Source organism: Melanotaenia boesemani, chromosome 24 (assembly GCF_017639745.1).
Source record: "Melanotaenia boesemani isolate fMelBoe1 chromosome 24, fMelBoe1.pri, whole genome shotgun sequence".
NCBI lineage: Eukaryota > Metazoa > Chordata > Actinopteri > Atheriniformes > Melanotaeniidae > Melanotaenia > Melanotaenia boesemani.
Window position 1 is genome coordinate 9,086,087 of NC_055705.1, and position 20,986 is coordinate 9,107,072.

At 39.4% G+C, this 20,986-nt stretch overlaps 1 protein-coding gene across 2 annotated transcripts in view; it reads left to right on the plus strand.

Moving 5' to 3' along the window:
• Positions 1-20,986, plus strand: part of hecw2b (HECT, C2 and WW domain containing E3 ubiquitin protein ligase 2b) — a 47,110-nt gene that overhangs the window by 6,146 nt on the left and 19,978 nt on the right. The window contains exons 2-10 of one of the 2 annotated variants that reach the window (XM_041978321.1): positions 3,392-4,416; positions 8,985-9,092; positions 11,174-11,268; positions 13,094-13,169; positions 13,243-13,412; positions 14,938-15,080; positions 16,874-16,974; positions 17,327-18,099; positions 19,302-19,428. In XM_041978321.1, coding sequence (XP_041834255.1) covers positions 4,005-4,416; positions 8,985-9,092; positions 11,174-11,268; positions 13,094-13,169; positions 13,243-13,412; positions 14,938-15,080; positions 16,874-16,974; positions 17,327-18,099; positions 19,302-19,428 — 2,005 coding nt within the window. In that variant the 5' untranslated portion in view covers positions 3,392-4,004. Of the gene's footprint in view, positions 1-3,391; positions 4,417-8,984; positions 9,093-11,173; positions 11,269-13,093; positions 13,170-13,242; positions 13,413-14,937; positions 15,081-16,873; positions 16,975-17,326; positions 18,100-19,301; positions 19,429-20,986 lie in introns of those variants that run through there. The other variant, XM_041978322.1, reaches the window with a different exon arrangement.

Here is a 20,986-nt window from a genome sequence, read left to right on the forward strand (position 1 = left end):
CTTGAGGAAGTTGAGATCCTCTATCGTTTACATCAAGATATTCTGGGACCAGTCAGTGATGGAGAGTTCGACCTGTTTTACATCCATCTGCTGGGCAGCAGCATCAGAGCCAAAAACTTAAAGAAACAAACTAAAGAAAGATGTTTTGTGCTGAGGACTGATCAGCTCTGGAGCTGATTATCCAGATTTTAATTTTGCACAAGCTGCTCAACATAATAAACAACAATACACACCGTATCACAAAGTTTAAAATCACATTACCAGTGCAGCAAAATGAAGAAATATATTTATTTTTGTAAATAGCGCTCTGAGGCAGAGCTTCAGTCCAGCTGATAGACACACCTAATTTATATTTCATTCTCAGAAAAACTAGTGTAAGTTAATACTTGGACAGCTGGGTGGAAACAGACCCCCAGATCCAGCTGTGTGTGATTGAAGCTGTGTGCTAATGCTTTGGATTAGAGCAGACACTCTGATAACATTAAACTCCCCTCCCCATTCTCTATTTTAATCCTGCTGCTGGGTCAAAGACATTTACTTCCCTGAGAGCTTCACATGTGTTCGTTTGTGTTTCTTATTCATTTTATAAAGACAACAGCCAACAGTGTGATTTTGTGTACCAGGACTTTAATTAGTGCAGCTCTAGGGGAGGGCATAATGCACAGGATACTCTAAAGGAGAAAGTGATTGAAGAGTGGGTGAGTGTACTTTAATTTCTCATCAGTAAGCATCCAGACATCATGGCAACTGCTGACCTCCATCTTCTTCTTCTTCTTTTTTTTTTTTTTAAATAAAATATTTATGCCATGGTGTGTGTGTGTGCAACAGAGTGAACTTAGATATTCCACATAAAAAGCTGGACCTTTACATTTTAAAATTACTATATCTGGACCCTCCTCTGAAAGTGACCTGATGTGCTGCTTGTATTCATTAGCTGTGAGTCATATATGGGCGGCTCATATCCACACATGACTCATAACGGTTCTATCACCCCTCCACCTCGTGCTTGGCGGTTGGTATCAGATGTTTGGGCTTGGTTTTCACCAAACATGTTGTTCACATGGACAAACATCTCCGCTCTGGTCTCGTCTGTCTGGAGAATTTTATTCCTCAAGTCTTGTGGTTTGCAACACGAAGCCATGCTGAATGTTGCTTTTAGAGAAAAGAGACCTTTACGTGGGGATCCTTCCAAACAAGCCACATTTAGGCAGTCGTTTTCTAATTGGGCTGTTAATTGTATTAATAGGAGAGCTTTTGGGAACTGATTCCCACAAACTGATCTATGCTTTCCCCAAGCAGATCAGCACACTCTCTGAAGACCCGGCTGTGGAGCGAACGGCTAATACATTTTTCAGATGTCATCAGATCAGCAAATATGTAAAAAACATAGTAAAAACTGGTAATATTTCAGCGGCTGGAGCGGCAGAAAAATAAACTGAAATAACAGAATTTTTTTTTGTAAAATTACAAAAAAAATTCCACAAAAAAGTTTCTGCCTTTATTTTTTACATGGGATTAATGTTTTATGAAAGACTTTTACAGGTACAATTAAATTCTATATAAATACAGTAAAAAAACTGCAAAAATACAAAAAAAGTCTAAAAATTGCTATTATTAGTTAGATTTATTTAGCAATTTTATAGAAGGTTGCTGTATTTGGTCAATATATAATGTAATAAAATTATATATTAGTTGTGACGACCTCTTTGCTCCTGATGTGGACGGACCCCTAGTTATTTGTTTATTTGTTTGGATCCCCATTAGCTTCCCTGACAGTGGTTGCTAATCTTCCTGGGGTCCAAAATCAGTATAAAAAATTAGTATTTATTAAAAGCATTTATAAAATCAAAGACAGTAAAAGACAGCAATATAAAACTGTCATAAGACACATTTAAACAGTCGCGCAGAATACAAAAATACTTATTACTCCAGTATAATAGTGACAATAAATATAATTAATAGTTTGTCTCTAAGAATCTCTGCTTTTTCTTAAAATTTGATAAAGTTTTGATTTGCCTAACACTGGATGGGAGTAAATTCCGTTCTACAGCCACCCTGTGTAGGATAGTTTCTCCATGAAATAACATTTTGGGCTTGGAACTATGACTATACTGTTGCTGACTTGGCATGTCACATGCTCATGACAATAACCACTGAATAATATTTTTTCTTTAAAACGATTCTGTGTGTTATTTGCCAAGACTTTGTACATGAACAACAGAAGACTTTGCCTCCACAGGAAGCCGAGACAGTTTGTTATGCATCTTCTGCACATTAGTGCGAAAGCGACAATGCAAAACAACTCTGGCTGCTCTGTACTGTGCGATTTGGAGTTTTTGTAGGTTATTGTTTCCTCATCTGGTTCATCTGTGTCAAGATATTTCTGTTTATACTGTTATTTTTAATGTTTTTTTAGACAGAGATTGTTTTAGAGAGGGATCAAGGGGTGGGGTGTGGAGCTCAATACCCATTTCATTTGTGTGTGTGTGTGAGAGAGAATGGTTAGGCATGTGTGTGTGTTTGAATTTGTTTTGTGATGAACTCGAGTGTGTCATTCCTTGGGTTTTAAAGATACAAAAACTGTTGTTTTTATTATGTAAAGCACTTCGTGCTGCTGTTATACACAAAAAAATTTATATAGATAAAGTTTGCTTTGATTTGATCAGTTGGGAAACTGGTCTTCTGCCTTTAACCATGTCTAGTTATCAGTGGGATCAGCAGTGATCAGCCATTCTGGTGCCCAGAAAGCAGTTGAGGGCCCACCATCGTTGGCAGTCCAAGGATTTTAACCTGGGTCCTTCAGAGTTTGTTTGTTTTTCTTATTCAACCAGGTCCTGGGCCCAAGGATTTATTCTGATGCTCAGAAAGACACTTTTCTGTCATCAAATTGTGGCCGTGTTGATTATTGTTTACCAGAATTTATTTATTTTTTTTCAAATTGTGTGAAATCCCTCACTGGTTCCTCTGTCTTGCAGCTCAGTCTTTATGTTTTAGTCCACCAACCATTTTTCTTCTTCTCCTTCGAGGTGTTTATTGACAGTTGGTAAACAGCATTGTCCAACCACTGCTGTTTGAAATGATGTATGAAGAGTACAAAGCTGCATTGGCACCTTGGAGGGCGGGTCATTTCTTACACATTATTTACATTTTTTTGTTTAATTATTTCTGTCACAGGCGTCTCTTGCTAGTTTTATTACCACTAAGTATACAGAATAAGTAATAAGGTGGTAAATTCCATAAACTGTGTGGTTCTTACGCAGTCATTACATGTCTGTACATAGGTCGTATTGTTCAGCATACAACTACTAAATACTGATCATCTTTCCCTGTTCTCCACCCATTTTACTCATTTTACTGATTTTCTCTCTCTCTCTCTCTCTCTCTCCTTTAGGGCGTCAACCTACCTTCACTTCTTTCCTCCTTGTAGTTCGTCATAAAACTGCCCAGGCATCACCCCCACCTCCCTGGACAGATGATTGGAAGGATTCTGGATCCCTTCTCTTCCTTTCCTCATTTTATTCCATTGCCCACCTCCATCTCCCTCTCTCTTCATAACATACATGGATAAATTACAACTCTAGTGCCCTTAAACAAACATGGTTTGGTTAATTCTTGTGCTTTGTGACAATGGACGTGTGATACAGTGATAAGAGAGGGAAATCTGTATTGACATGTACAGTGGAAGCTTGCTATGAATGACAGAAGAGGTGGCTAGGGGAACCTGGGTCTTATGCTTTGGCCGAAAGAATGCCACCAGTACCAAAGAATTGCCAAGGAAATCATAATCCATATTTTAAACACTTTAGCCTAGAGATTAGTTGCTTCATACATCGTAGTATCTGTACCACTACACCCCTGTTCTCTCTCTTAATTCTCTTTATCTTGACCTTTCAGTCGTGATGTCTTTCTAACCCCTCTCATCTTGTTTTGGCCCATTCATCCACTTTCATTCATCTAAATCCCCACCACCAGCAGCTCTTTTCACCTCCACCTTTGAATTAGCCATGGCAGCAGCTGCTACTGCCCCATCTTCTTCCTCATCCCCATCATTGTCATCACCTCCCAATGGTAGTGCCCGGGAGCACCTGCTGGCCGAGCACCGCCACACCCCACACGCACGGCCACACACGATTGGGCCTGACAACCTCAGCAGCCTGTCGGTGCAGGGCGCAGGCTCCACCTGCGCCTCCACATCCTCCCCTCCATCCTCTCATTCGCCATCAGGGACCCAGGCTGAAGCAGCAGGAGTGGGGCTTCAGAGGGCCAATAGTGACACGGACCTGGTAACCTCTGAAAGCCGCTCATCACTTACAGCGTCTACATACCAGCTGACTCTGGGCCACAGCCACCTGGTGATTTCATGGGACATAAAGGAGGAAGTGGATGCCACTGACTGGATCGGCCTGTACCACATTGGTGAGTCACCTGTTGAATGAAAGAGTGTTATTTAGACTTGACAGATTGTGAAAGTGTTAGCTACGAGGAACTTACATCATATTTTCATCACAGTCTTGTGATAAATTGCTAACCTGACTAGAGTGTACCCCATCTCATACTTTATGGTTGCTGAGATGAACTACAGCAACACAGACTACATAAAAATTTATTTTATGACGGGGCTTAAAAATTGGAAGTGGAGAGGTCCGTTGATCGTGCAGGGTCACGCAGCATTATTTTGGTGCTATAACAGCAAAGGTTAAGTCTCCTCTGTTCACCAACCTGTTGGAATAGCTAAAAGCAACTGATTGGTAGACCTGGATGATCTAGATGCCACATATGGTTGCAAGAGGTCAGAGATATAAAATGAAGGTTTCTCATCAAGTGCCTTATACGCTGCTACTTTACTTGGTCCATCTTGCTAGTCCTGGGTCAGACCCCTTTTTGCTTCAGAACTGCTTTAATTCTTGGTGTTATAGATTCAACAAGGTGGTGGAAACCTTCCTCAGAGGTTTTGCTCCATATTGACATGACAGCATCACACAGTTGCTGCAGATTTGTCTTCTGCATCCATGATGAGAATCTCCTGTTCCACCACATCCCAAATATGCTCTGTTGGAGTCCAGTGAACTCATTGTCATGTTCTACAAAACAGGTGGAGATGATCTGAGCTTTGTGACATGGTGCATTATCCTGCTGGAAGTAGCATCAGAAGATGCTCCACTGTGGTCATAAAGGGATGGACATGGTCAGTAACAATACTCAGGTTAGACTGTGGTGGTTAAATCAGGCCATGTTGGTACTAAGGGGCCCAAAGTGTGTTCAGAGATGTTATTCTGCAGACATTGGTTGGAACCAGTGTTTATCTGACTTTCTGTTGTCTTTCTATCATCTCCAACCAGTCTGCCCATTCTCCTCTGATCTCTGACATCTCAAGACATTCTGGTCCAGACAGCTGCTGCTCAATGGATATTTTCTCTTCTTCAGACCATTCTCTGTAAACCCTAGAGATGGTTGTGTGTGAAAATCCCTGTAAATACTCAGACCGTCAACCATGCCATGTTCAAAGTCACTTGAATCCCCTTTCTTCCTCATTCTAAACCTCAATTTGAACTTCAGCAAGTCGTCTTGCTGCCATGTGATTGGCTGATTAGCTATTTGTGTTAACAAGCAATCGAACAGGTGGACCTAATAAAGTGACTGGTATGTGTAGAAGCAACTGAAGGCAAACAATCTTACAATGGATGTGGCTTCACCACAAATTCAGTGATATGAGACTGTTCACTAAGTGGAAGGAAGTGGGCTGGGGGGCTAGTAAGCGTCACAACCACTATCCAGGAAGAAACAACAAAGATCCAGGAAAACATCTGGAGGATGCCCCCAGGGATGACTTGCTAGCTGACTGTCTCAGCCAGCACCCTATATAGGAGAGGAGGAAGAGGAGAAACCACCATGCATGACACATACCACAGATAAAGAAGTGGCTGACATCGAGAAGTCCTATCAGTGTCTAAAAAGGGCTGGTGTTAAAGATTACAGAGGCACTTATCATGGCAGCACAGGACATTGAACTCTAAAAGAATTGAAGACAGGATCTCTATATGCAAACGCAGACATACAAATCTGAGAAGCTATGACTGTATCTTCCACTCTAAACCTAACCATTGCCAGTTCACAAAAACAAAAACTCAATTCACACCTTTACTCTATCCTTAAACTACAGTCAAACTGGGACAACTGGTCCCAACAAGGTCAGCAGTTATTCAAAAACTATGTCCTAAATGAACAAAACGAAAATATAACACACACACACACACACATCTCAGATATCGAACACACCCGAACACACACAGAGACACAGTCCATTAGGAGATTAATGTGTCTGCAGTAGGGCTGATGTAACCTCTTTCCCTGCATCATCATATCACTGTCAAGCAGTGATTTTTATTATAGAAGCAGACAAAGAGGGCTGATATGTACAGAGACGAAGGTGAGAGGAAGATGATGAATGATTTAGGAGAGCCAAACTGAGAATAAATCTCTTATAAAGGTGTATTTCAAAAATGTGTGTTTCATTAAGGGCTGTGTCTGTCTGTCACACCCAACTACTTTTTCCTCTCCACTGTCTCCCGCTGCATCACGCATGGCCAGGTTGAGAACTAAACTGAAGATCCAGTGTGATTCTTTTTACAATTTAGTATTTTATAAATAATATCACACAAAACTAGATTTATCAAACCTGACTGGAATGAACTAAACTGAACTAGGGTTAAATTGGATTATATTAGATTAAATAGTGTTTAACTAGACTAGAATTAACCATATTTAAATGTTAAAGAGAAAGGGCCCAAGTACCAAGCTTTGAGGCACACCATGGTAAACAGTGGCAGTGGTAGAGCAGGAATTAGTTTATTTTAGTAATTATCCCAATGGAATTGGTTTATCATGACACAATTACGCTGGGAATTTTGTGGAATGTGGGATATTTCAGCCAACGAATGCTTGGTAGGGCTGATATTTATGATTACCATGCTTGACCATACATCTGTAGCCATCAGCATCAGCATCAGCTCCCCTCAGGGCTGCATGCTAAGCCCTCTGCTCTATACCCTCTACACATTTGACTGTACCGCTGCACAACACAGTAACACCATTGTCAAGTTTGCCGACAACACCACAGTTGTGGGGCTCATCTCTGGGGAAGATGAGTCCGCATATAGGACTGAGGTGGAGCAGTTGACTGGGTGGTGCAGAGAGAACAGCCTGCTCATTATTATATCAAAGACCAAGGAGCTAATCATAGACTTTAGGAGGAAAAAACAGACATTCCACCACTGATCATCAGCAGGGACTGTGTGGAGAGGGTGGAGGGCTTCTGCTTTTTGGGAGTCCATATTGAGGAGAACCTGACCTGGACTGAGCTACTGAAGAAGGCCCAGCAGACACTGCACTTCCTGAGGATGCTCAGGAAGAATAACATCACCCAGAGGCTGCTGGTATCCTTTTACAGGTGCACTACGGAGAGCATCTTGGTGTTCTGTATGTGTGTGTGGTACACCAGCTGCATGTGTGTGTGGTACACCAGCTGCACGGTGGCTCAAAGGACGTCACTGCAAAGGGTCATAAACACAGCCCAAAAGATCATCGGCTGCCCTCTCCTCACACTGGAAGAACTGCAGCATTCCCGCTACCTCCGGACGGCTGGCTAAATAGTCCAGGACTGCTCTCACCCCGGTCACCACATGTTTGATCTGTTACCGTCAGGCAGGTGGTACAGATCAATTACTGCAAGGACAAACTGGTTTAGGGAAAACTTTTACCCAACAGCAGTAAGAAACCCTGAACAAATAGTTGATTGAGTAGTTGATAATTCCCTCATGTGCCTTAATAAGCTACCTCACGTGTCTTTATTTTGCACCTGTGCCGTAATTAAAATAAGAAGACGTTGCAATAACTATATTTTATATTACATAGTATATATTAAATTTTATATATGATATATTATACATTATATTCTGTATAGTTTACTTTAATTTAACTAATTTTTACTGGATTTCATCTTATTCACTATACGTTGTATTTTGTCTTATTTATTATGATTGTTGCAATTATTATATTTTATTCTGTTTTGCACTTACTGGAAGGCTTTGTAATTTTGTTGCACTTGTTGTAATGACAATAAAGTTCTATTCTATTCTTGGATAGTAACTGTTATTGTGTTATGATGGTCACGGGCTGTGACACCCAGAAAAATTGTACCATAAATAATTCAACTGTTAATATGATGTGAGATTATTGTTTGGTGTTAATTGGGTCTTAGTAGTACCCCCAAAGTGTTTGTATTCCTTTTTCACATTCGAATAACTGAATCAAAACAAAATTAAATAACATATTGACTGAGTGAGGCAGAGTCACAGAAACAGTCTTCCAGTCTTAGTGAGACATTTTCTGAACATCCCGCCATTAGGCTCCAAATGAAAACACAGGAACTTTTATCCTGTAGGAATGCATCAACATATTGGTCTAATATTGGTTTTGGCTGATGGTCAGCTTACTAACAGCAGCCAGCAAATAAGTTAACATCATTTAAAAGCTGTGGCCAATATTTCTCTGGTAAACAACCTTTTTAACTTGTCCAGGTTGTGCAAATCCCATTTGCATGTTTGATTTCCACTTGATTTTAGTGGGTACTAAAAGGTTTGTTGGGCTATGTAAGCACTGAAAAATCATTGAGTTGGCATTGGGTTATGTTAACTTTAACACTGGTTATATTTAACATTGGTTTCAGCCCAGAATTTCACATGTCAGCATCCTTAAAACCTAGCACAAAAATGTTGATGTGAAATTTTCACCAATTTGCAAAAGAAAAACAAAAAACGATAAATGAATAGATATATTCAATTCAAATCCTTTATTGTCCCCAGAGGGAAATTGGTTTCCTATATAGCTAAATAAGATAATTGCTGGGATAGGCTCCAGCTCCGAACGAACGAACGAATGCAACCATGGAGACTTTATGAATAGTAGTATGCGTGTTTGTCTTACAGATGAAACATCTGTTGCTAATGTATGGGACTCTAAGAACCGTGGAGTAAATGGCACCCAGAAAGGACAGATTGTGTGGAGATTGGAGCCAGAGCCCTACTTCATGGAGCGTGAGTGAATTTCAGGCATGTTTTAAATACTTTCAGTGTACTTTTGTATTGGTTAATGGGGCATTTCAACAGTTTTACAAAGAAAAATGTCTTCTGAAAATCATCTACTTTTTTTTCATCATTGGTCACTTCTCATTATATTGACGCCATAGAAGTTACAAATCTGAAGGAGCCTCTGTATGAACACACTTTGTTGTTTGAGTGCTGTGTTATGTAGAAGATGTGCAGTGTTGTCTGTTATGTTGAGCAGCTTTTGCAACATTCTTGGTATAATCATCTTCAGGAGCTCTAAATCAGCCCCAGAACCTGCACCAATCTTTTTTACTAGTTTATTCAGTTTCTTTAAGCCTCTGGTTTTGATGCTGTTGCCCAAACAGATAGCTACAAAGCAGACTGCACCCACCACAGACCTATAAAAGATAGATAAACATTGAGCTGCAAACACTGAAGGACCTAAGCTCCTTCAAGAGGAATAGTCTGTTTTTTCTCTCTTGTTGACATGCTGCATTTAAAAAAGGATCTGTCAGTGTATATTAGCTTTTGGAGGAATGTATGCTTCCACAGTCACCTAACTCTGTCACAATATGTGTTTATTTTTGTTTTAGTTTTAGGTTTTTTATGTATTCCTTGGACGCTTGTATTTAAGTTTTGTATAATGGTTATCTGTCCTTCCTATTTTATTTCCTAGCCACTGAAGCATGGGTCTTCCTATGTGATTATAATTTTCTCTAGAAAAACTAATCAATACAAGTTGTCATGTTAACTTTTTCTGTCAGCTCAGTTTGACACTTCTGAACAGATGTCAGAGGTACTCCCTAGACTGTGATACAGCATATGGGCCAAAACTGACACTAATGAGAAGTCAGTGGAGGCTACATCTTTTTCTTGCCAACTACAGCTATTAACTGCTTCCACATGAGGTCTGGAACCAAACTGTTGGGTGGTTTTCTTGGAAATCTCCCTGGGAAGCAAGATGGTTACTTTCTGGTGGTGAATTTTTGGAGGGAAGGATTTTACTGATGTTTATGGATGTGCATCAAACAGTACTTTGGATTATCCACCCATCTTGAAGTCTCTGGATGCATTTGGAGGCGGTACCATCACTGGATTCCTTCGGTTTCCTGGGAGACTTCAGTGCCCATGTGGGAGAAACAGCTTATCTAATCCAAGCAGTGATTTGTTGTTGGACAAGTGTCTTAGTCATGGATAATCCATAAAAGCCCCAGGTTCTAGGTGATGGTGGTTTTATAAATATTCTTGGTACCAGTAGGACAAAGGTTGATGATTGAGTTTGTTGCCGTACCTTCATACCAGTGATTGATGTCATAGGCATTCAGGTGACAAAAGGGGGTAGACTTGGTAAACCCAAACAGTTAATAATGAAGGTGAACAAGGCACTTGCACCTCTGGGAGAGTTTTGGCTTCTAGAGCTGTGGCCATTCAAATAAATATGCAAAAAGGAGCATCAGATCAAAAATGAATGTGATAAGAAGTACTCAATCACAGAAATTTGAAAAAAGAAATATTGAAAGCATCTGTATTGAGAACACAAGAAGCACGTTGATTAGTTTCACAGCATATGGAAAACGACCAATAAGGCTCTTTGGTGGTTGCCATTGTGTTTACAAGCATATATTTTTTATTGTACTCATACTGCGATGGTTAAGAAGAAAGTAATATACAGGTCAGCAGAAAAACTGTATGAAATAAAATATTCTGTGAAGAATAAGTGTTCAGCATTTATCATCCAACAAGTCATTCTCCCACCACCGGATATGGTCTTTGCTTGCAAAGGGCTGGTGTACACAATTTGCTGCTGGTTTTCTTGGTTGCTTTGCTTTTATATAATAATAGAAATATAATTTATTTCTTCAGTCAGTATAATAGATGAAATTAGATTTCCTTCTAAGTGGTCTGTTTCTGAATGAATGTTAATGCTGTCATGCAACTGTTTTAGCAGCAAAACACTTACCAGCTCTTTTGTTTGAATAAGTTTTGGGCAAGAAATGTATTTTTTTTTAATTAATATACATTTAGACAAAGAAGCTCATAAATGATGTGTCATTTGTGTCTCTTCACAGCAGAGACAAAGATCTGTTTTAAGTACTATCACGGTGTAAGTGGAGCATTACGAGCAACAACTCCTTGCATTACCGTCAAGAACCCCGGAGTACTGGTATGTTACCTCATTAGAAGTTCTTATCTCTGACCTTGTTGTTATAAGTATTCCTTACCAACGCCCAATTCTAATAAGGCAGAACTTTAATTCTAAGTTCTTGGTTTAGGGCAGGGATGTCCAGTTTCAGTCCTCGATGGCCGCAATCCTGAAGGTTTTAGATATTTATAATTAACACCTGACTCAGAATATGGGTCATTAACAGGCATTAACAAGCTGTTAGGGAGATCCATTTAATTTGAATCAAGTATGTTGGAGCAGGTAAACATCTAAAACCTGCAGGACGGTGGCTCTTGAGGTTTGACATTTGACATCCCTGGTTTAGGGAATTCAAGATTCAGCCAAACATCGGCGTAGCGTGAGCACGCTAATGGGGTGGTTGTTGCAGTGTTGTATCAGGGTATCTGTTAATGCTACCTGTCTCTTGTAAAATCCTACCAGGTGAAAAAAACTGACCAACTTTTGTTTTTGTCACAATTATTAAAAGGGCAAATTCAAGTGTATAATGCCTTGCATTTTGCCTGTTTATAGAATTAGGATTAGGATTATCTTCAGGTCATTTTTTGTACTCCTGTTGTGTCGTAGATCCCTGATTTCAGACCCATCTTAAAATTAGTCAACACTTCAAAGGGCAGTTTCCAGCCAATTTCAGTCTCAGATCTTGCAGAGATTCAGCTCATATGACATATTTATTTATCCATTTATTTGGATATTACAGTATACATTACTGTAGTACATTGCGGTAATATTGCAAATTTAGCAAGATAATCATTTCCATTTGCAGTCCCAGAAGAAGCAGCACACAAAAATAAAGAAAAATTTGCATCAACAACAGTTCAACACCACAAACATTACAATGAAAATAATAATTATAATTAAACAGTTACAGTAAAAGAAAGACAGTATTGTTAGGTCCAACCTACCTTAACGTGAATTAGGAAAAAAGTACTTGTTTTTAAAAAGTTTCAGTTTTCATTAAGATGAGGTACTGATTACTACTCAGCCATGTCTCCTAATGGAAATGTAGGTGGGATGATCTCTAATGGGTAAAAGCAAAGTATTCCACCTCGTACATCTTTTAACAGGAAGAACATACTGTGCAAATGTGGATTTTCTGAGCTGAACTTCAGTCCTCCCTGGAGGCCAACCTGGTACCACTGTTTCCCTTTTTAATAGAATCCTCCAGGGCTGTTTTTGGGCCATTCAGTTCCTTGTTTTATATAGCAGACAGTGTTTTTAACAGTTTAAAAAGCAGTATTTCTCCAGTATTGTGCAGATATGACTGAGGTTTCTTGTCAAACTGTTAGACAGGATTAAGTACAGTAACGTCAGAAAACGGACCAACTTATAAAATAATATTCGATGTGAGATAAAATCACACAGTGGAGGTAAGATTTAGCAGCTTCCATCATAATGAAAGGCTTAAAGTTTTGTACATTAAATTTTATTGTTTGGGTTATTTTGATGTGTTTTTGACAAGAGAGGTTGAAGTCCAGCTTAATAATTTAAAGGAATTAAAACGCAAAGGATCTTCTTGCCTGGAGCTTCCTGATTGGTTGGTAGACACTATAAAGTCAAAGCAACCATGAAGGAGCCAGTTTTTTCGAAGTAATAGTGTGTGTAGTTTTGTGGTATGAACAGCTTGTAAAAGCAGCAGTTGTCTTACTGTAGCAGATTTCTGTGCTGATGTTTGAATTACCTTTACTCTGACTTTAAGGTGAGGCGTAAACTAGTTTGGACTAAGGGTCAGAAGTTAGAGAAAATTAAAAAGTAAAATTTACTGACACTAAAAACACTGCTTTTCTATTGGTTGTTTTCTCATCAGCAAAGAAGTGAAGGCCAAGTGGAGGACCATTCAGGGAACGAGCACGGTCGGAAACTAGTCAGCTTCACGCTATCAGGTGAGAGGAGGGAATTTGTGGAATAATGTTGTTTTTTAATTTTAAGAAGTGCTTATGAAGTTTTCCATTCAAGACATCCGGGCAGTGGGTTTGAAGAAGGGAATGTTCTTCAACCCTGACCCCTACCTGAAGATGTCCATTCACCCTGGGAAAAGAAGCTGCCTTCCCAAATCCACTCACCATGGCCAGGAGAGACGCTCTTCCATCATCGCCAACACCATCAACCCTGTGTGGCACGGGGAGGTCAGCACAAACACACCGTGACATAAATTTATACACCAGAAACTTTAACAAGTACTTTCTTGTGTCTATGAATGCTATCATGAGCTCATGACTTTAGTAATTAAAATATATAGTCATTTGAAAATAAAGAACACAGTCTGAGTTTAGCTTTATTTTTATATTTATAACAAAGTCAAGGACCTTTTACAAACACAGTGCAATTCAGCCCAATTCACAGTAGTACCATTATAATCTAATTAAAACAAATCAATTATATGATCCAAAATCATAACTGTGTTCATATAAACCAATTCATAAAAATATTACCTAGCTAAGGAAACCAATAGATTGCATCAAATCTTCTCTTTGATTCATTTTTCCATCCTGAGCTGCATATAGTGACAGTGGAGAGGAAAACTCAATTTTAATAGGAAGGAAAACCTCCAGCAGAACCAGAAGCAGGAAGGGCCTTGACTGGTTGGAGGTGGAGAAGACAGGAAAGAGGGGTAAACAAGCACCACAACTCTAAACCAGGGATGCTGATCCTACTATATTGTTGTTAGCCAGAGAGCTCAACAGGACAGGAACAGTCCAAACATAAGTCAGGTTCTACAGTCGCCTCTAACGCTGCTGTACTTGATGATGCATTATTAATGACAGGAAGGATTTTATTAGTCAAGCTGCAGCTGAGAGTCAAAGGAATTCATGGCTCATCAGAGCACTGACTCTTAGTCAAGAGAGCCGGCATTATTCAATAATGGTTCTGAAGTTTGACATATCAGTGCATTATAAAGAAATAATCTACCCATTATATGTTTTAAAATGAACAACATATGATGTATTACTCTTGTTTTATTATGTATTTAACAGCCAATAATCCAAAATGCAGAAACAATGAATGAAAACTAAGCCTACTTCCACTGCAGTGATGGGAATAGTGCTTGGGTTACTTCTGGTAGTATCGTGTGTAAAACGGAAATGAGGCAATGGCTTAATGTGAACGTCTACAAACTGAGAGGCAGGCTCTCTCCATTAGATGATAAATGTTGTAAAAGTCCTCTCTGGAGGAGCTCTGCTATCACTGTGTACCTGTTAAAACTGGAAAGATTAGTGCTTGTTATGCAGCTACAGATTCTGGGCACCTTGCCGAGAAAAGAGAGTCAATTGTGAGGCCATCTGTCTGGCAGCTAAAGCTTGGCTCAGATGAGCTCATGTAGCAGGACGATGATCCCAAAGATACCAACACATTTACAGATGAATGGCTGAAAGAGAAACAGAGCTGTTGCAGTGGTCCAGGGCCTTTGTATGCCTCCTGAATCAGCCCTCGATCTGTTAGATGCTGTGGAAAGGATCATCTCTGATTTGATTTATAGCACACAATTCTTGTCTAGCTTCTCAAATTAGTTTTATTTTTAAACCCTTCAGTACTTTTTCTCAATAAAAGTGAGAAACACAAACGTTGTACAGCAAAATTGGGAGGTTTTACACAATTTTCTGCTATTAAGTAACAATTTTAGCATAACAAATTACCCTTTCATTTCTTTAGAAATACACCTTTGTGGCTCTGATGTCTGACATATTGGAGATCGAGGTGAAGGATAAGTTTGCCAAGAGCCGGCCAATCATCAAGCGCTTTCTGGGTCAGCTGATCATCCCCGTACAGAGGCTTCTGGAGGGGCCGACGTCCCTGTGAGTCCACTCAGAGATCTGAAAACATGCTTAATGATGGAAAGCTGTTAGAATAGCAAACTGTTGGTGTAATTCATTGTTTAAGTTCTCAGACAGGAAGACATGTAGACATTTGACCTTCAGCTTTTATGTGAATACCAGTCAATATGTCCCAGTTTGCCCACTGTTCAGGCACTGATTTAATATTGATTTACAGCTGAGATCATGCCTTTCTGTGGACCCTGATTTTTAGCATGTCTGCACAGTGTTTAAAGCCGGATGAGATTTTCTGGTGATAAAGAGGAAAAAACCCTGAGTTCAAATAGGAATTGTTGGAATCAAAGGTACAACTGTGGCACATTTAATTTAAACTAGCTGCATGTAGCCTTAAATGGTGCAAAATCAGTACAATTCTATATACTTTTTATACAACAACTCCTAAAAAGTCGGGATGCTGTGTAAATATTAATAAAAACAGAATGCAATAATTTGCAAATCTCATATACATTCATCGTTCCAAATAGTGATTTAAACAACTAATTCTTATTTTTGCTGAATTATCAACATATACTGCATACTTGCTAGTATCAGGTCGGACCCCTTTTCCTCCATATCCACCCTAATTTTTGGTTTCATAGAGACTCATCAGACCAGGCAACATTTTCAGTCTTCTATTGTCTATTTTTGGTGATCAGCTTGATCCTGTTCCTAATCAAGGCAAGCTTATTTGTAAAGCACATTTCTTACATAAAAGCAGTTCAATGCTTTATATAAAGAGAAGAACATAAACACGAGGAACATAATTAAATCACATAGAATAGCTAAAATGAAACTATTAAAAGCAAGCAATAGTCTAGATAAATTAAAAAGTTACCGTGCAGAATTCATGCAGGCGTATGAAAAAAAAAAAGTTTTTAACCTGGGTTTAAAAATGTCTGTTTGGTGAAAGTTTAATCTCCACTGGCAGTTTGTTCCACTTGTTTGCAGCATAACAGCTAAATGCTGCTTCTCCATGTTTAGTCTGGACTCTGGTCTGGACTAGTTGACCTGACTCATTGCATCTAAGAACTCTGATAGGTTTATATTCCCTGAACATATCACAGATGTATTTCTTTTGCTTAAAACTAACATTATATTTAGAAACTTGCAAAAGAGTTTTAAAATCTATTCTGTGACTGACTGGAAACCAGTATAAAGATCTCAAAACTGGTGTGATGCGTTCTATTCTATTCTATTCTATTCTACGGTCATTTAGCAGATGCTTTTATCCAAAGCAAGAGAGTAAGAACAACACAAGCAAGAATTCAAACAAGATGGGACGTCATAATTAAGTGATAGTCAGACTGTTGTGAGTCCAGTTGGACCCAGGTGCTGTCATGCAGTGCTAGAGGCAGTGCATATACATTTTTTATTTATTTATTTATTTATTTTTTTTCAGATCTCTTAGTCCTGGGTAAATCTCTAGCAGTAGCATTTTGGATGATCTGCAGATGTTTTATTCTCTTTTTGGGAAGTCCTGTAAAAAGACCATTACAGTAACCCAGTCTACTGGAGGTGGACACATGGGCGAGTTTCTCCTGGTCTTACTGGGAGACAAAACTTTTAACTCACCTGGTTGGTCAGCCGTTTCTGAAATACTCAGACCCACAACCATGCCACATTGGCAGGTTAGTCATTTATGTTAATAAGCAGTTGAACAGGACGACCTGATGAAAGGACTGTGAGTGTATGTATTTGTTGGGCAGTATTTAGTATTTCTGTTTCTACCTGGTGTGAGTGTGTAATGTTCTGACAGTGTATGTATGTGTGTGTAGCAATCACCTCGTCAGCTACAACCTGTGTCGCCGCCTCCCTACGGACCATGTAAGTGGGCAGCTTCAGTTCAGAGTGGACATCACTTCCACTGGACAAGAAGGTGTGTTTCTGTGGGGGTTATGGGGGTGGGGACAAATATTTGTACCTTTTTAGCGTGGACATATATGACAGGAAAGCTGAAAAGAGCAGGGGTTGGAGTTTAGTTGGAGGTGCAACTCCTAGCTCATTAGTTTCCTTTGAAGTGTGAATGTGAAGAGAGTCAGATGTTTGGATGGTGATGTCAGGCAGACATGTTGGTTTTTTATTCCTACATATGAGAGAAATCTCTAATCTTTTACCTTATTGGTGGTAAATGTAGTTTAAAAGCTGTAATTTTTATCTTTTTTTTGTAATATTATCTTGCTGATCTTGCTGATGAAGTACCTACCATTTCTTGCCTTCTTCTTACTCAGAAGCGTCTCCAGAAGCTGTTGGGACCATCCTGGATGGCGCTGACCCCGGCAGTCCATCTGATGACGAAGATCTCCCTCACCCCTCCTCATCTTCACACGTCACATATGGACCTTCTCCCACTGGTTCTGATGAGGGCTCTGTGTTAGTAAATGGTGTTTGTTACTATAGCAACGGCAGCACGTGGCATGCGCTGGGCCCAATGGGAGGTGATAACATGTGTCCTGTGGCTATGGGCGGCCGCACACACCGGCAGGTGTCGCTCAACGACTACCTGGATGCCATCGAAGCTCCCTCAGGGGACCAACCTTTGGCCGGGTCTTTACCAAAACTCCGCTCCAGTTTTCCAACTGACACACGGCTCAACGCAATGTTGCACATAGACTCGGATGAGGATGAAGACACAGCGGGGCATCACAGGGACCAGTCTCATGACATGAAGACAGGCGAGACCACCGACTCATCGAGGGGATCAGCTGGACTTGAGCTTCAGCGGGACAAACCAGAAGGACAGACTGGAGCCAGAGGAGAGGCAGAATTTTCTGGTGCTGAGTCTGCAAACGTGGATGAAGGTGGAAATGTAAGCTCATCACAGAGAAGAGCATCAGTAGAGGCATTGGCTGAGCCTGCAGCTTCCAGCTCGTGTCAAGCTTTGGGAGCTGAGGCTGCTGCAGTGGTCCAACCAGCAGAGTCGGCATCGGGATGTGCCTGTCAGGACCAGATCAGCAGAAATGGGGCCTGTAGTGCCTCACTTGGCCCCCTTTCACCTATTCAAGTAAGCACTGGTGACTTATGTAGTCATACTAACAAAACGAAGATAAAAAACATCACATGAGAATGTTCGTCCTGATGTTTGTGGGATCAGACTGCAGACTGCTGTCCAAGTTCAGAAGTCATTAAAGACCTGTTTATACATGAAGCTGTTTTTATTATTTGAAGCTTAACGTGTGGTTATTTATAATCGTGTGTATCACTTTAAAAATCAGGACAATCAGGTTTCAGTGCACATCTACATTATCATTTCTTGTTTTCATCCTTTCTTTTGAGATTCTGTTTGTTATTTTTCCTCCTTTTCTTCTATTTGCACACGGCCTGTAAAGCTTGACCTTTTATGGGCATTTACCTGCAAAGTCAGACCAACTGACACGTCCTTTATTGAAAGAAGTTGGGATGCATCAGTCTAAGAGGAAAGATACAAACACTTTAGCTGTCTATGAACATGTTCGTCAATCTGACGGAGGGTTTTTGTAAATTAAGTTAAGAACAAATCTAAGAAGATTGTAAGAAGATAATGGTGAATGAGGCCCAGGTTATTAAAGCTAATCTTGTCCATAAAAGAAACCCCATAAAACCAGCTGATAAAAGAAAATGTTAAAAGACTTTAAAGAATTTATAAAAGTTACATAAAACTGTCAGTTTATGCATTAAGTGGATTCTTTGTTGAGCTTTCTTTGCAATGGTGTTTTTGTCAAATTTGAACTTGAACCAAGTCAAACACAGTTCCCAAGTACTTGTAACTGTCAACAATTTCCACTTTTTCACCATGGATGATGCCATCTAGGGATGTGCTACAACTGTCTGTACATGATGAAGAGTAGTGGAGAGAGAACAGCCTTGAGGAGAACCTGTATTTGAAGGGATGACGTTTGACTTGAAAACCATTCGCAAAAACCTGCTGATTTCTGACGGTTAAGAAGTTACGAAAGCAACAGATAAAAAAAGAATTGAGACTTCTCTGAAGAAACATTATTCAAACACACAGCTAACTTCATATTCAGACTGTTTTGGAAAATAAATGTAAGTTTATGGAAAGTCTTTGTCATTTCCAAACACAAACAGATGCAGAAACTTCATATTCAGTCCAAACACGAGATTTTTCAGCTGCAAATCATGATGTTGTAGTAAAATCTTCATACACATCATCAGCTTTGACCAAATCTGATGCTTTTTTTGTTTGTTTGTTTGTTTTTTTACCAGGAGGTGGAGGGAGGAAAAGAACTGGCTCCAAAAGCAGAGGAGGAAGGGGCCGAGTCCTCAAGCAGTGAGGCGAACGGGCCGGTTGGAGCATCTGCTGATGGAGGAGGACGAAGGAATTCTAAAGCTGGTAGGTGGTGTCACAAAATTTGAAGTAATTTTATGTTTTTATTTATGAACCCTCTTGGTAATGTGCATGTCTGAGTTTCTTGTAATACAAAATCTTTTCAATTTCAGGTTAGATTTATTAACCTGTAAACATCTCATCATCAAGAAATAAACAATAAAAAAAAGTTTGGAAATTTTAATTCAGTGAAATTTTTCTCCCCTTTAATAATTTCATTTGGGGTTGTGTTATATTTCGTTGGAAAGCCTGTTTAGTCACCATTACAACAAAGTATAACTTGTAGGGATTGCTCCTTTTTTGAATGAGTAACACAGATAAACATGTAGGTAGTAGCCCCAAGAAATGTTCTAAAATCCCCTGAAATATTCTTTAAACAGCAGGTTAAAGGTGAAGGCTATAAGAGCATCTCCAAGCAACATGGTGTTCCCATGACTACAGCTGCACATATTAGCCAAAGGTTTAAGGTCTGCAGCAGGTCTTCCTGGTCTTGGCCACATGGGGAGAACTGATGAGAAACTGAAGAGATGAATAAAATAATCAAAGCGCTCATAAAATCTTCCAAAGAGATTAGAGTTGAACTCCAAGTTCAAGGTCTGTGTCACATCGCACCATCTGTTACTGTTTGAGCCAAAGTGGACTTAATGGAAGATGAACGAGGGGGACACCTCGACTAAAAGCAAATCATTAAAGAAGCCAGACTGGAATTTCCCAAAAAACATTTTTATATATTCTTTTGTCAGTTTCAGGTTATTTCAGTGGCTGTTGTGAGTTTTTATTTCTTTAACCTTTAAAGCTTCTCTAGGTCTCTGAGACTCCCCAAACTCATATAACTTATATTGACAACAGTTTATCAGGAACGGTGGTGTGTAGCTCTTCAGGGTAAATTGTGATGGCTATCTTACCCTTTAGCTGATCTACATAAGTTTTCTAGGCATTTATATCCCGTCCATCAGGTTTACAATCCTGTAGTGTTTATTCAGAGACTATATGGTAAATCCACAATGAGTGATCCATAATAAACCATTATTTATCATATTTTCGTTAGAAAAAACTGTCACTATCACTACTACTGTATGTTGTTAAGAGACCTCTATTTTGACCTGGAAATTATGATGAAGCCACTTCCTGTCAAACTTTTCAACAATCAGAGAGCTTAAAATAAACATAATGTCCAATCAGAAGCAGCCAAAAATGAGCAGAAAGTTCTATTTGTGTCTGAAATAACAAAAGAAGCCAAGAAGATGTTTTTGATGCACAGAGGTGAAAAAACAAATGAGTTGGAGGTGGTTTTGTGAGAATAGTAGATAATTAGTAAAATAAATTACTAGAAAGGAGTAAAAAGTGTAAATATGTAAATAGTTTCAGTTGTGTGCTTGTTTCAATGCCAACAGTTTTACTCCTGAGAGCCAAGACTTGAGAGAATGATGTGCAGATGAGAAAAGGCTCGGTCACTGTTGATCTGTGTGCTATTTCTACAAAGTTCTGTTGGTAATAAATTCTGCTTTCTTGTTTGATTGGCCTTTATGCTGCTATATGATACATGCATTTTACATAATTTCAG